We start from the raw sequence: 15,840 nt of genomic DNA, 5'->3' as shown, positions 1-15,840 counted from the left end.
CCAGAAAGGGCTTTGGAAATTCTGAAGAAAAGTTGTTACTTGAGACAAAAGGTTGGGCTTTTGAGTATGTGTTCATTATAAAGAATATAATTCATGCTTTTCTGTGAAAGTATCCTCTAGGTGGTTCTCATGAAAGCTTTTGAAATTTATAAAACTATATGAACAGGATGAATCATAAAATGTTTTGTTTTGTTTTGTTTTTGTTTTGCGAAACGGTTTCTCTTTGTAGCCCTGGCTGTCAGGGAACTCATTCTGTAGACCAGGCTGGCCTTCAACTCAGAAATCCACCTGCCTCTGCCTCCCCAAGTGCTGGGATTAAAGGCGTGTGCCACCACTGCCCAGCATGAAATGTTTTAAATACATAATCTGCTGTCTTCATATATTGTAAGTTGAGCCTTGATTCCATCCTGGGTCCCTGAAGTCGTACCAGTAACAGGTGGCAATAGTGCATAGTCCTATAGTCCAGAAAACACCTGCAGTGACATCTCTGTATCCATCACTTGAAGATTTGAAGGTAGACAAAGTAATTCAGGCTCACACTGTCTTCTGCCAGCCAAGCAGTTTTGACAGAAGCTTCTGCTCCAGTTGCTCAAGATAGAAATATCTGTCTGTCCTAAACTGTATCTGCAGCTCTCCCAATATGTAGAACTAACTTTAAATGAAGAAATGGGTGCAGCCTGTTGTCTTTGGAGCACCTGCTCAGGGGTTAGGAGCAAGAGCTTCTAGTATGGCAGTATCATCTGTCACAGGATTCATAGAGCAGTAAATAAGCAATGGATCTGTTGAGTCATTTTGTGTAAGGATCAAGATGGAAGGACTAGACTCAGGCTTGAGTCTAGTCCATAGGTAATGAGTCCATTACCTATGGTATGAGTCCATAGGTAATGGTATTTGTGGAGCTAGTCCAGGCTCCTCCTCCACCTTATTGGTTAGTCTGAGGTCTGGAAAGCAAGTAATACAAACTCATGGTAAAAACTTCGTTCAGGGCTCTGGTGTAGCGCCTTACTGGGTGCACAGGCAGGCTGTTGCTTTTAGAAAAATAATGTCTACAGTGAAAGAAAATTCTGCTTCTAGAGATGGCCTTCTCTGAGTTTAACACCTGTGAAATCAGCAGGCAAAGCTGTTGAATTGAAGTCCATCAAATGGAAGATGTAGTCAACATTGAGGACTGTCATTACCATTGTAACCCTGCCTACTTTTACATGCCATTAAACAGACAATGCCCAACATTATGAGAAGCTTGAAGGGTCACTTCTCACCTAAGACTTCGATTCCATTCACAATGCAATGTGAGTGAACCCTCCAGGTTCCTTCAGCAATTTCTGTTACCCACATGCTGTTTTCCTAGAGTTGGAGGAGCATAGCTACCTAGAGACCTTTCTGTCTATCTTCTTCAGGGCTGGCACACCTACAGTCTGTTGTCTGCAGCCTTCTTCTGATTTTACAGATGTGAGCGATGGTTTTCAAAAGATTTACTGTTTTCCTAGAATCACTTGTGTTGGTGCTGGTGGCACATAATTAGGATAGTTGGCGTGGGCTTAGCCGTGGGTGAGAGCCAGTCAGTCACCTTTCTCCTGGATAAAACACATTGCTGGCTGTGCTCTTAGCTCCACAAAGCCTTTGTGTTTTAATACCTCAGTATGGTATTCTATAGAACAACTGCCTGTGTTGGTTACTTATGTGCCCATGTAAAGTGCCTTACACAACTGTCTCTCTCATTCATGGAGACATTATACTCTACATGTAGCTTGCAGAAGACTGTCATGATTCTCACTAAAGTATAACTGCCTTCACTTCATACACTTCAATTGTCACCAAAACATCTAGAATAAAAGCCAAACCAGTTACTGCTGCCATTCTCAAACCCCAAACATCAGGTCTGTGTTAAATTTATGTCCCTAGTTCAGCTAGAATGGCTTACTAGGAAAACATGGCTGGTTAGTTGTATTCAGGAGTTTTAGTCACTGCATGAAAGAGAATTGTAAAGTTACTGTGAAAACCAAGTCACCTCTCAGCTCTTACACCAAACAGAAGCTTTGGATTCTGTCTTCACTTGAAGATTAGTGGGTGGTGCTTAATTAGCCACCCAAGTGCTGAAATTGTGTAACCTGGCTTCTCTGAGGGGTACCTAGAACAATTCCCTACTCATTCTAGGTTGTTCCATTTTCTGATTCTTCCCTGTAAACATTCCTCCCTGTCAGTGCCATTGACATTTTTATGATGATTTTCTTCCTAGTTGATATGTACTTCATATTATCCTAAATGTGAACAAATAGAGTTAAATTTTAAATAACTCTTGTCATCTGTAAACTGAGCTTTCATGCTGTTAGTCAGAGTCTCATCTGTGGCAGATATCACCTTTTGAGGAAGTAGTATTTATATCAAAAAGTATTCTTACATGCACACCGTTTTTGTTTTTGTTTTTTCGAGACAGGGTTTCTCTGTATAGCCTTGGCTGTCCTGGAACTCACTCGGTAGACCAGGCTGGCCTCGAACTCAGAAATCCACCTGCCTCTGCCTCCCAAGTGCTGGGATTAAAGGCATGTGCCACCACTGCCCAGCACATGCACACCTTTGATCTCAGCACACACAGGCAGATGGATCTTTGTGAGTTTGAGGATAGCCTGGTCTATGTAATGAGTCCCTGTGTCAAAAAAAAAAAAAAAAAAAAAAAAAACCCTTAGGCTAGCTGATCTGTTGGGTTTACCAAAATTCCTTCATTTGAAAACAAGTAAGCAGAAACTTCTGTAAGGTTCTACATACTGATGATACGTCTTAAAGCTTACACTTTGTATTTTCCTTGTTTCTAGGAACATCATCTTCAGCGGGCTATCTCTGCACAGCAGGTGTACGGCGAGAAGCGGGATAACATGGTTATTCCAGTTCCTGAAGCAGAAAGTAACATCGCTTACTATGAGTCCATATACCCTGGGGAGTTCAAGATGCCAAAGCAGCTCATTCACATACAGCGTGAGTGCTCTGTCCATCCTTGTTTCTTTTTCTGTCTTCTATATAACTTGACAAAAAGCTGTTTTCCTATATTTGGAAGCTAGCTGTAGCTCGCTATGATGTTAGGATAGCAAGAGATAATGTTGGGACAGGATCTGGATATCAAACAAGGGTTAATGCATTTTTAAGGCTCTTTTAATTATCAAGCTAAAATTGGTTTTGTCTCTTCTACAGCATTTATTGTAAGTTGTATTGACTGTATAATTTCCAATTATGTTAGTGTGTTGAAACCTAGCATGTCTATTTACAGGGCTCTATCAACCAGCTTTTGTCTCACTGCCCTGAGTATTAGAAAACCTTGATTCTCTGAAAAAAGCTTGAAAGTGCTGAAAGAAGTGAGTCAGGCTTTAAGCAGAAGCAAGAGGGTAGCAGGCTTGATTATTGCTGGTATAACAGCTTTAATTCCATTAATTGCTAGCACCACTGCTTCTGCAATAGCATTGACACAAGGAGTTAAGACAACTATTTTTGTTAATCATCTAGCAAAAAATGTTACTAATGTATTGAGTATACAAAAGGATTTATATAGGTATCTAAAACAACAAATTATGCTCTATAACCCATTCAAATTATCTGAAGGAGGTTCAGGGTTCAAGAGTTAGGAGCCATCCCAAGTGACATGACAAATATTATTGGAGTAGTGTTACTTTTGAAATTCACAATGATTGTCATTATAATTAGAAAAATGTTACAGACACCTGTAGAATATTTGGCATAATCATAACATCTCTTTGGGTGTGTTAACTTTGCATAATGAGATTATGAATTTAAAGAATGCTGCTCTGTTGACCTTTGGTGCTGCAGATAATCCTGATAAAATTATTCATGGCCTGAGCTCAGTATTTCCAGTTTGGACAAACCTCAGGAATGGCATATATAGCTTGATCAGGCTAGTCCTTCTTGTCCTGGGAATACTTTTATTCCTGCCCATCATGTTAAAGCTTATCTTTAACAACATCAGCATGTTGGCAGCCAAAGTACATGGCTTAAACCTGAAAATGGACCCCCAGACAAAGTTATTAAATTAACAGGCTGGCAAGCCAAGGATGGGTAAGATTCTGCACAGAGCCTTACCAACCTAAGACATAAGTGCCTTTGATAATGCATATTCCATGACAGGTAAGGAAGTCATTCTTGTCAGAATGACCTAAGACAGGCTCAGTCTTGTTAACGAAATAAAAGAGGGGGAGAGGTGGAGAGCCTTGGCAAGAATCTGACATGGGCCAAGGACAAGGAAAGGAGCTGCTTGACAGGAATATGACATTGACAAAGGACAAGGAAGTAGGCTTCAAGCAGAAATGTGACATTATACTAGAACAAAGAAGTAATTTTAGGTAGGAGTCTAAATTGTAGACTACAACAAAGAAGTAATCTCAGGCAGGAATCTAAATATTAGGCCAGAACAAAGAATGAATTTCAGACAGGATTCTAAATTTTAGACTAGAATAAGGAAGTAGGCTTCAGATATGAAAATGACCTTGGACTAGGATAGGAAAGTTGGCTCAGATACTTTGGTCATCCTGATAAGCCTTTAGAAACAGTGATCATGGGAGTGTTCACGTAACTTGGTTTAATGCCTTGCTTTTTCTTTGGCTATTTGTGTTTATTGTCTTGCTTGTTCCTCGACTATTTGCATCTAATGTATTGCTAGACCCTCAACCTAGAACTGACCTTAATACTTGCATGTAATCAAAATGGTATAAAAGTATAAAGGAAGAGGGGGTATAAGATAGGGGGTTCTAGGGAGGGGAAATGGGGAAAGGGGATGACATCTGTACTGTAAATAAAGTTAGTTCCTTGAGCACCATGGCCTACTTTAAGTTAGTAGGGCCTATTTTCCACTTTTAACAGTGTTTGAGGGTCCAGGATGTATCTCGTCTGATGAAGTACCTCGTGGGCCACAAAGCCCTACACTGCATAAACTGGCCACAGTGGTGCACACCTGTGTTCTCATGTAGGAGGATAGCAATTCAAGTTATACTCAGCTACATTGTGAGTTTCAGGTCATTGTGGATCCTGTCTCAAAGAAAATGGTGTTTGAGATACCTGGATGGCATTTGTCTGTACAGTTTTATAGTTCCCTCATATGCTGCTTCAGATAACTAGAATCTTAATATGCCTCAAAATAAGAGCAGTTTTCATTTTGTTTGGAATTAGTAATGTTACCAGCCTCAAAGAACTTGATGTAAGTCAGGAGTCAGCTTTTTCTGGGAAGGGTTTTAAATTTGTAAGTCATTCTCTGTCACAAATATTCGTCTTTAGTGTTGTGTAGTATAAAGGCAGCTACATTTTATTGGTAATATCAGATAGCAAGCCAGAGTTGTTTTGTGGGGTGTGGTTCACCAGTCTCTGACATTGGTATTTGAAGTGTCAGTGCTCTCATTTGGAAGTTATTCCGCTGGATGGTGAACTAGAAATGATTGCTCAGAGTGATCCACATTTGGTGGAGATGAACTGAGAGCTTGTAGGCATAAGATGGTTTATGTCTTGCATCATTACAAAAGCTTACTTCCCTAGCCTCAGGTAAGTGACAGCTTAAAAACAAATAGTTAAAGAAGTTAAGCCAGAAACTAGGTAGTGAGTTAGGGATTATTTACAGCCAGTTTTTCAGTTTTGTATAAGATCACTAAAGAGTAAGACAGGTTAATACTATGCTAACAAAAGTCTGTAGATAATCCCTTAGAAAAACCTCTGAAAGTAAAGCCAACATACAAAGGGATGGGTGGATCAAAGTCAACCACAGTACATATATGCACCACATGCCCTCTTCATTAACCCACCCATTGGAGGACATTTGGGTAGCTTGTAGATTGACACTAGTATAAATAGGTCCACTAGAACATTCATGTACATGTTGCTGTAGGAACTCTATTTTTCATCTCTCTAGGTTCGGTATTCAGGTTGACTGGCGTGAACCATCCATTTTTAGTTTGACAGCTACCACACTGTTTTGCAGGTCAGACGAGTCATCTGACATCGTCACTGTCAGTGCAGGTGTAGTCTGGTTTTATGCTCTGCAGCATCTGGCCAGGGTCATTAGCTTTGCATTGCAGTCGTTGTAAGAACTGCATAGAGCATTAGCTCATCTTTTATTTTGCACTTCCTGGAGAGACTAATACAAGGGATCATTTTGTGGCTTTATTTGCCATCTCTTTATGTTGTTTTAAGGGACTGGTCATGCATCTTTTACCCATTTTTCTAATGGATTGTTTTATTGTTGATTCTGAGAGGTAATAAAGACATCTTCTAGGCTTAAGACACTATTAGATGCATGATGCAAATATTTTCTTCCACTTTTGTCATTTCCCACAACAGACGTTCTTAATTTGGATTAGATCCAAGTTATTGATACTCCTTTTACATGGCTGTTGTTCTGAGACAGGGCCTTATTATTTTGTAGCTTTGGGTGACATGAGTTGCCACACCTTGTTTTCAGATAATTCTTTATTCTGACCTGGAAATTTGGCAGTTTTATATGTAATTCTGTGGTCCATTCTGAGTTAATTTTTATGAGAATTCTAAAGTCATTGGTTTTTTCCCAGTCATTCTGCTGCTGTTGTTACAGAAGCTTGCTCCCATTGGTTACCTTCTGCTCCGTGGTCAAAAACTAATTGAACATATTTTGTGGGTGCTGCTCTGTTTGTGGCAAAGTCTCTTTGTATCAGAGTAGTCTCAAACTTGGCATTTTCCTACTTTGGTCTTGTGTGTGCAAGGGTACCACTTTGCCCTGCCGGGTCTATTCTTGGATTCTCAGGTCCGTCCCTTGATCTTTGTATTTATCTAAGTAGAACACCACTGTCTTGTATGTTATAGCTAAATGTAACCCTTAACATCTGGGAATAAGTCTTGGGAGGTAAGAAAACAGGCTGAGCAAACTGGGGATCAAGTCAATAGCAGCCTGCTTTCTTATAGCACCCAGTCCTGCCTGTTCAGGAGTGGCCTCACCCACAGTTGTCTGAACCTTCCCACATCAATCATTAATCAAAAAAATATCCAAGAAACCTGCCATCTGGTCAGTATGATAAATGTATTTTTCTCAATTGAGATTCCTCTTCCTAGATAGGTAGAAAAACGTGTAACCAGCACAGCCTGCTGATGTGGTAGGTTACTCTGGTTGGCTTTCGGGTACTAGCCTTCCACCCTTATACCTCACTTGGCTGTGGTGTAGTGTGCCTTTCAGCACATTGTCAGGTGAGATGTTTGCTCCAAGAGTTTATGGAGGACTTTGGCTTCTATATTCATGAGTGGTATTAGTATCATCTTTTACTAATAAGATGATAAGATAATAAGGCCCTGATTTATGCTTCATTATTATTGGTGTGATAAAACATGTTAGGGAATGTTCCATCTTTTTGTGTTTTGTGGAAGAGATTGAATAACACTGATATTAATTCTTAAAGAATTGTTAATAGCTTTTAGTAAACTGATAAATGAAGAAAACGTAATTGTTTAATATATTAATCAGAGTTCTCTAAAGGAACAGAACTGATAGAGTGTGTGTGTGTGTGTGTTTTCTTAGAGTGGCTTATAGGCTATAGTCCAGCAAGTTCAACAGTAGTTGTCTATTGAAAAGTTTAAGGATCAAATAATTGTTCAGTTCCTGAAGCTAGGTATCTCAGCTGCTCTACAGTGTGCACTGAAATCCTGAAGAATAGGCTCTAATGCTGATGAAAGAGTGGACTTGCCAGCGAGAGTTGAGGGCAAGTAGGGGAAAAAATGAACTTCCTTCCTCCATGCCCTTTCTATAGGCTGCCTGCAGAAGGTGTGGCCCAGATTAAAGGTGGGGCTTCCTACCTCAAATGATCTTATTAAGAAAAATCCTTCACCAGGAATGCACAGCTGCTTGGGTTTTAGTTAATTCCACATGTAGTCAAGTTGGCAACTAAGAGTAGCCATAACGTACAATATAATTTGTTTTCAGATAAAAAATATACTTTTAACTCTGGTAGATGACTTAATAACTTGTGAAGAGTACATTGCCTTGAATTCTTAGAAACCCTTTCAGTGGTTTATACATACATACATACATACATACATACATTTATTTCAGTTGTGTTTGTACATAATGTGTATGTGATTATTTAGGAACTGGAGGATGGGCTCTCACTGGGTAAAAGTGCTTGTGGTGCAAGCCATGTGAGCCTGACAGCCTGGTTGGATCTCTGGGATCTCTCAGTGGAAGAAAGAACCGACTTCTAAAATATTTGTCTTCTGTCCCTACCCCATACGTACTACACATGACATGTGTGTGCCCACACTCACACACATCATACAAACATACAATAATAAAATAATTTTAGGCCGGGCGGTGGTGGCGCACGCCTTTAATCCCAGCACTTGGGAGGCCAGAGGCAGGCGGATTTCTGAGTTTGAGGCCAGCCTGGTCTACAGAGTGAGTTCCAGAACAGCCGGGGCTACACAGAGAAACCCTGTCTCGGAAAAAAAAAAACAGAAAAAAATAAAATAAGATAATTTTAGAAGGGGAAGCTCCTAAATTACACTAATTTTTTTTGGAGCTTCTGGTTTCGTTTTAGTTTTATTATACAGGGTTCTCTGAGGACATTTTCATGTGAATAAAATGTGCTTTAAGCATAATTACCTCCATCCTCTTTCCCTTCCCTTTCTTACCCTTCTTCTCACTCACCTTTGGTCCCTAGTCATCTTGGTTTTGCTGTCACGCCATCTGTAAATACATGATTTTATGTCTAAAGACCAGCACCCATGAGTGAGAAAACATGAGCGTTCGCCTGTTCCCAACTGGCTCAGTTTGCTTAATACAGTCATCTCCAGGGAAGTCCATTTTACCACGAAGGCCCCTCTGTGTTTGTTTATCCCTCTGCTGCCTAGGTTGGCTGTTGGGAGTAAACACTGGTGTGCAGTGCATCTCTAAGGCCAGCAAGGGGACCTTGACATAGTCTGCCAGCAGAAGGTGTGGCTGGCTTAAAGACTTTCCTCCTCTAAGATCTCTCATACATGTGCACAGGCATCTGGGTTTTAGCTAATTCCAGATGTAGTCATGTTGACAACTAAGAATGGCCACTACCGCTAGAGTCCTGTTGAGAACTGTACTGTGCTGTACCTTGGAGTGTCTTTCTCTAACAGTTTCAGAGTATCAGGCCTAATTAAGGTCCTTTAATTCATTTAGAGTATGTTTTTTACAAGGTGAACACTCATGATCTACAGAAGAGGCTGTCTTCCCATCAGTATATAACTTAGGAGTCTTTTAAAGTCCTTTGTTCTCACTAGCATGGATTTTGTTGTGCGCGCTCCATTGCGTGGCGTTGATCTGTAGATCCGCTTGTGAGCCAGTGCCTCAGTGCAGGCTGCCGTGGCTCTGGTGCAGCTTGAAATCAGGGTGCTGGTGCTTTGATTATTTCTTTGGTGTTTTTTAGGGTGAAATTAATATGCCTTGAGGCCGTGATCAAATGGGTTTGAAAATGTATGCCTCTCCCTGCCCCCTAAATGGAAGTGCCTGCTACTACTGTGTACTGCAGGCGATGTGACTCTTTGTAAGTCTATCACTGAATGCTACTTCATTTCTTCAAATGGGAAATTAATTCTACCTCTTTTTTTTTTTTTTTTTTTTTTTTTTTTTTTTTTTTTTTGTCTTCTCTTGATTTAGGAACAAAGCCAGTATTTTCTCTGTAGTCTTGTCAGAGTTCCACAAAAAGAAACATTAAAGCCATTACTATCTTCAGCTGCACTCTCTAGTGTTTCTAATTATTTCACTTAGCATTGTGCAATTTCTCTTGATCCAAGGGATCAAAAAGCAATAATAGCAATGAGTGCACCAGTCATTAGGAACGTGGCCGATCCCAGGCTAAAGCAGGAGAGGGACATGATGGCCCAGGAACGTCTTGAGTGTCGTAATGATAGTAAAGTGTTGTGAAGGAGGGAGTGTAAACCGAGCGCACCAATGAGGAAGTGTTGCACACAGCTCATGGTCCAGTCGAGCGTCAGAGCTTGTGACACCATGCGGACAGTCACCAGATGACAGCATAGAGCTCACCAGTGTCTACTGAATGTAAGAGAGTTTGATGAGGAGTAGGATATGCAAGACGTTTAAGCTCTTCCTGACACTGCGAATTATACCAAGAGGGAAAAGAAATTAGCATTAGGCTGCAGTCAACACTTCATAAATCAAAATTACCAGATGGAGCCCAAGAGGCAGCTCAGCCAGTAAAGTCACTTGCTACCAAGCTGAGTTCATTCCCCAGGCCCAAGTTGCAAAAGGAGAGAACCAACTCCTGAAAGTTGTCCTCTGACATCCATGTGTGTACTGTGTCATGCATTCGTGTGAGTGTGTGTGTGTGTGTGTGTGTGTGTGTGTGTGTGTAATTAATAAAATGTAACTATCCGTTATGAGGAACATTTATATGTATTTCATCTCTGTACTAGATAGTAAGCACAGAGCTTGTCCTTACCCTGTTCTCACTCGCCTGTGATCTGTGATCAGCTGAGCTCTGAAGTCTTCAAGCTTTAAGTTGCTGGAGTGTAGAGTAAGAATGGTATGTGAAGAAGAATAGAGACGACGCTAAGTGATTCGGCTGGAACTGTGGTCTCCTGGAGACATGGGAGGAAACTACTATCTCATACATAGTACTTTCTATTTCTCTTTTAAAGTAACCAAATGAACTTTCATTTGGGATTGTGCTCCATGCACTTAGATTCATGCTGTAGCAGTGTTCCTGTATGTAACATACAATACTTAGGGTTGATTTTTCTGTGTTTTAGTGTTTGTGGTTTTAAAGATCAAACCCGTGTCTTTCCTCCCCCCCCCCGGCCCCCCCCCCCCCCCCCCCCCCCCCCCCCCCCCCCCCCGCCCGCATGTGAGGCAACAACCCACAGCATGGTGATGGTGTGTTTTGTTTTTTTTGAAAGATTTATTTACTTGTTTTTATGTGTATGAGTAATTTATCTGTATGTATGTATGTGTGTATGTATGTATGTATGTGCATAGCATGCATGGCTGGTGCCCACAGAGGCCAAAAAAATTAGTTGTGAATGGTTCTAAACGCCTTATAGGTGAACAGCAAATTCTGTTCTCTGCAGGAGCTGCCTGTGATCATCTAACTTGCCTGAGCTGCCTTGTTTTTAAACTGTACATGTGTCTGGGTTGACCTTTATAAAGGAATTAAAATCCACAGTGTGGTAGTTATTTAGGAGCAGTTGACTAGCTGATTTTCATTTTAATTGATAAAACGTTTTTGTTGTTGTTGCTGCTGCTGCTGCCTACTGTATAGATCAAGCTGACCTCAGACTTGGAGCAAACTGGCTGGACCTCCTGAATCCTGGGCTTCTGGGTTCCAGGTGTGGGGCACCAAGCTTTGTGGCTGGTGGGATTGATTAGAGGAAGATGTGACAGACACACCTGTAATCCCAGCCAACACTCTGGAGGCCAGCTGTAGGACTTGTGTTGGCACTATCAAAGGACCCTGGTTGGGAGTGGGGCTCGGAACGGAACGGCACTTCACTCTCTGACATGAAGGCAGTCTTCCTGTCTACTTCCTCCTTACTTCCCTGGAGGCTTAAAGATGATTTTGAGTCTGTACCAGCAGCTTGTGGAGAGCATTGATAGAAAGGTGATATCGGGCAAGTTGGTTTCATTCTTATGCATGATTAAACATTATGATGATGATTTCTCATGGGGTTTGCTCTAAAGAGAAGCACATTTCACAGTAGAGCTTTTTGGTGATTGTTGTGCAGATGAGATCCTAAGAATGCATTAAAAGCCTCAGAAGGCAGAACAACAGTACTGGTCCCTGTCAGTATGGCTTTCTGGGTGATCTGGGTCAGCCATGTTTAATAGAACTTTCTAGAGTGATGGATATGTTTTCGAATTTGTACTTTTCTGGAACAGCCCTTACACGTCAGTTGTTCACACTTGGAATACAGCTAATGTGGCAGAGGCTGAATTTAAAATTTTGTTTGATTAATATAAATTTAATCAAAATAGCTAAGGGACAAACATAGATCTGGATTAATTTGTTTAGAAGCAGAATCCAGTGCTCTCTGCCTCTGTTCCACCATAGAAGACTTTCTCAAAGTCTTGCTTCTGGAGCGGTGACGGAAATGGAGACACAAGGGAAGAGCTGATTGCTACAAAGTGGGTTGAGAAATGCTGGCACCTAGAGACTCAAGTCTAGACATCCAGTTAGCACTCCAACACACTTTTAATTAGATAAGCCAGTGAAGAAGGTAGACAGACAGCAAAGTAATGTGTTTAATTCTGCAGGTACTTAAGGCATCCTCTTAGCAAAGGTAACAGCTACTTGGAACCCACTGAGTGTCCCCTTATATCACAAATGACTGGTTGTGTGGTTATTTCCATTCGGTGTAAGTAGATTTACTTAATGCTAAAGTACTTCTCAGTTAACTGCTTCAGATGGTGGCACAGAAGGGACAGGTTCCTCCTTCTCAAAATACTTAGAGATACAAAGACAAGACATAGGCCTTCATTCAGGATCAGTCTCATCTTACTAGAGGTCAAACCATGCTTCATAGCTAAAGTGTAAAACAGTACAGAAATGACGGTGGGAAGAGAGGAGGGGATGATTGGGGCAGGGATTTTGTTTTTAAGCTATGTACCTTGCGATTTTATGATTGTTTGAAATGCCTCTAATTTATGCAGAATGTTATATATCTTCTCAGCGCATTTTTCTGTTGAGGATTTAGTTTCTGAGACTGAAGAGCTTAGGAACCACTTATTGGGTGAGTGGTAGGCAGAGGACTTTGAAGGAGTGACACCATCTGGAGTTTGAAAAGATTAAGTTGGAATTCACCTGCCTAGACAAAAAGTACTTCATAGAAAGAAAGACCTGGCGCCATAAACTGTAGCTTGCCGTGGTGTGAGACTTGATATACTACTGGCCTTAGGGAGATGGGACAGGGATGGGCAGAAAGATAAATAAAGGCCTTGTCATTCTAGGCATTAGATTTCCAGAGTTAAAACTAATAACCCAAAGGAAAGAAGAAATAGAAGAGTTTTGCTATCAGAATATTTAATCTTCTTTAACGTCCTGCTCCCTCCGTTTCTGTAAGCTACTGGATGAGTTTTGATGCTGTAGACTAGCGTTCTTGCTTGTGTGTCTAAGTACTAAGCCACACATGCCTGACACAGGGGCACGAGAGTCTCTTAACTTGAACCATTGGAACTGTCACTGTTACTGGTAATGGCTTCCTTAATCTTTTAAAAAAATAGCTAAGTGATTTATAAAATAGAACTTCAATAATCTAGACAAAGAACTTGCATAAAGAGTGGGTGGGGAGTCCCATTTTTGTTTTTATAGCTTTTATCTACATTCAGTTCTGTGTAGAAAACACAGCGCTCAGCTAGATTCTGTGACTCTGGTGATGCCTTCATTCTTTAGGAGCGAGGGCTTGCTTTGTGCTGTGTGCAGCCTGTGCTGGGTAGAGTCACGAGGTAAGTGATTGCTATGGTTCCTCCGTCAGCTTTTAGCTTGGACGCTGAGCAGCCTGATTACGATCTGGATTCTGAAGATGAAGTATTTGTGAATAAACTGAAGAAGAAAATGGACATCTGCCCATTGCAGTTTGAGGAAATGATTGACCGGCTAGAAAAAGGCAGTGGTCAGCAGGTACAACTTCATGTCTGAATGTTTGTGTGTTACCTATAAACTCCTGTTTATGTGGAATGGTGCAGTATGGACAAGGACTGAGCCAGTACACTCTGCAGTTAAAAGCATAGATTCACATCTGCCTGGTATTAACCTGTATAATTTAGGGTATTATGTTTAAATTTTCTGTGCCTCAATTACCCCAGCTGTATATAGAGATAAAGATAACAAACTGGAGGGAAAGGTGTCACACATCTTTAATCCCAGCACTTGGAAGGCAGATGGATGGATCTCTGTGAGTTAAAGACCAGCCTGCTTTACATTTTAAGTTCCAGGTCAGCCAAGGCTACATAGTCAAAGAAGCAAAAAATCTCTTCACCTGGCATTTGTGTATTTGGTGAACAAGTAGAAAGTGACTAATATCGAGTCCTAAAGTCAGGAAACATGGCAACCTGTGTGACCTAGGAAATTGGCTTGGGATTATTGTAAGACTGAACACATATGGGCTGGAGACGTAGCTTAGTTAAGTACAGTGCCTGCCCAGCATGCATCTTGGGCGTGCTCCCCAACACCCAACGAAATCACGTGTGGTCCGGGTCCTAGTACTTAGAAGGTGTCAGGAGGCTCAGAATTTCAAGGTCATTCTCAGCTATGTAGCAAGTTCAGGACTAACTTGGGATGCATGAGACCCTGTTTAAGAAAGTATACCGTCAATACTGTTGTTGGCTTGATTGGTTTCATTAAAGAAGTCACGCTGATTGCTTTTGAGTCCTTGCATATGTGTTTTATGAAAATGACGAAATGGTTTTACATTTAGCCAGTCAGTCTGCAGGAAGCCAAATTACTTCTAAAAGAAGATGATGAGTTAATTAGAGAAGTTTATGAATACTGGATTAAAAAGAGGAAAACCTGCCGGGGGCCATCACTGATCCCGTCGGTCAAACAGGAAAAGCGAGATGGCTCCAGCACCAATGACCCTTATGTGGCTTTTAGAAGACGGACTGAGAAAATGCAGACTCGGAAAGTGAGTGAATTTTTTTAATTTTTAAGAAAAATTATAGCTATTACTATCTTAATTTTGTGACTTAATTTTGTGTTTTTATATAATATTCTTTAAAATTATACTAGAGGGGTTGCTCAGTGGTTCAGAGCTCTTCTTTCTCTATCAGAGGACAGTATTGTAGTTCCTGTACCCATATCAGGTCAGGCAGCTCCTAAACACCTGTGACTCCTGCTCCAAAGATTTTAATGCCCCACTTTGGACCTCTGGGCACTTGTGTACACACACACACACACACACACACACACACACATTTTTTTAATTACACTAGAAAATAGTAAAATAAGTTGACCTTTAGTTTTTATGGGAGTTTTAATACATATTAATATTGATTCACTTAAAAATCAGGTACAGAATTGCTATCTTGGTGGTCTGTGTCTTTAAACTGTAACCCTACAAATCCATACATTCTTATGTGCCAACAGCTGCACTTCCTGCAGCTAGTTAGAAGTGCTTCAAGCCTTAAGCAAGCACCTTTATATTTCCAGAACCGCAAAAACGATGAAGCCTCCTATGAGAAAATGCTCAAGCTGCGCCGGGATCTCAGCCGGGCTGTCACCATCCTAGAAATGATCAAGAGGCGTGAGAAGAGCAAGCGGGAGCTGCTGCACTTGACCCTGGAGATCATGGAAAAGAGGTGAGGCCTTCGTGCGGGGCGCTAGGACTGAGAGCAGGGCGTCCCGTGTGTGTCCTGGTGGTCTGAAATGTCAAAAATTCTTTCTTTAATAGAAACCGTGGGGTTAAACTTTGTGAAATTTTAAACGCAATTCTGTCTTAATTTTCTTGAAAGGTGATTGATTGGGTTCACTAACAGCGCATCAGGTGTTTCTGTTGAGAGAGATTTTATTCTTTTTGAGTTGTGTACGGCTGTGTGAGGCAGGGTGAGTGTGTGTTGAATACTACTAGTTTATTTGGGGTGTTTTGTGGGGTTGTGGGGATTTTTAGTACTAGAGACAAAACCCAGAACCTTGCACACCCCAGGCAAACATTTCCCTGAGCTCTCCCAGCACCATGACATCCAGATGACCACTTAATGACGGTGCACATGACATACACATAAAAGCTAGTTCTCGAGACCCAGATTCTCAGCTCCTACTCCCCCATTCACCCCCAAATAAACCCTTAAATTTCTTGTGATTCTTTCAGGGAAAAAAAAATAGTTTTGTGGCACAGACAACTATGATTGGCGGGTGT

At 41.1% G+C, this 15,840-nt stretch overlaps 1 protein-coding gene across 4 annotated transcripts in view; it reads left to right on the top strand.

Moving 5' to 3' along the window:
- Positions 1 to 15,840, top strand: part of Epc1 (enhancer of polycomb 1) — an 85,994-nt gene that overhangs the window by 52,808 nt on the left and 17,346 nt on the right. For all 4 annotated transcript variants that reach the window (XR_013112335.1, XM_034509948.3, XM_034509947.2 and 1 more), the window contains exons 2-5: positions 2,811 to 2,970; positions 13,462 to 13,607; positions 14,404 to 14,610; positions 15,135 to 15,283. Coding sequence is in view for 3 of the 4 variants with exons in the window: in XM_034509948.3 (XP_034365839.1) it covers positions 2,811 to 2,970; positions 13,462 to 13,607; positions 14,404 to 14,610; positions 15,135 to 15,283 (662 nt within the window). In the remaining variant the exon portion in view is untranslated. The remainder of the gene's footprint in view (positions 1 to 2,810; positions 2,971 to 13,461; positions 13,608 to 14,403; positions 14,611 to 15,134; positions 15,284 to 15,840) is intronic.

Source organism: Arvicanthis niloticus, chromosome 8, assembly GCF_011762505.2.
Source record: "Arvicanthis niloticus isolate mArvNil1 chromosome 8, mArvNil1.pat.X, whole genome shotgun sequence".
In the NCBI taxonomy this organism is placed as follows: Eukaryota; Metazoa; Chordata; class Mammalia; order Rodentia; family Muridae; genus Arvicanthis; species Arvicanthis niloticus.
Note: the sequence above shows the minus strand (reverse complement) of the source record. Positions and strands in the feature narration are given on the sequence as shown.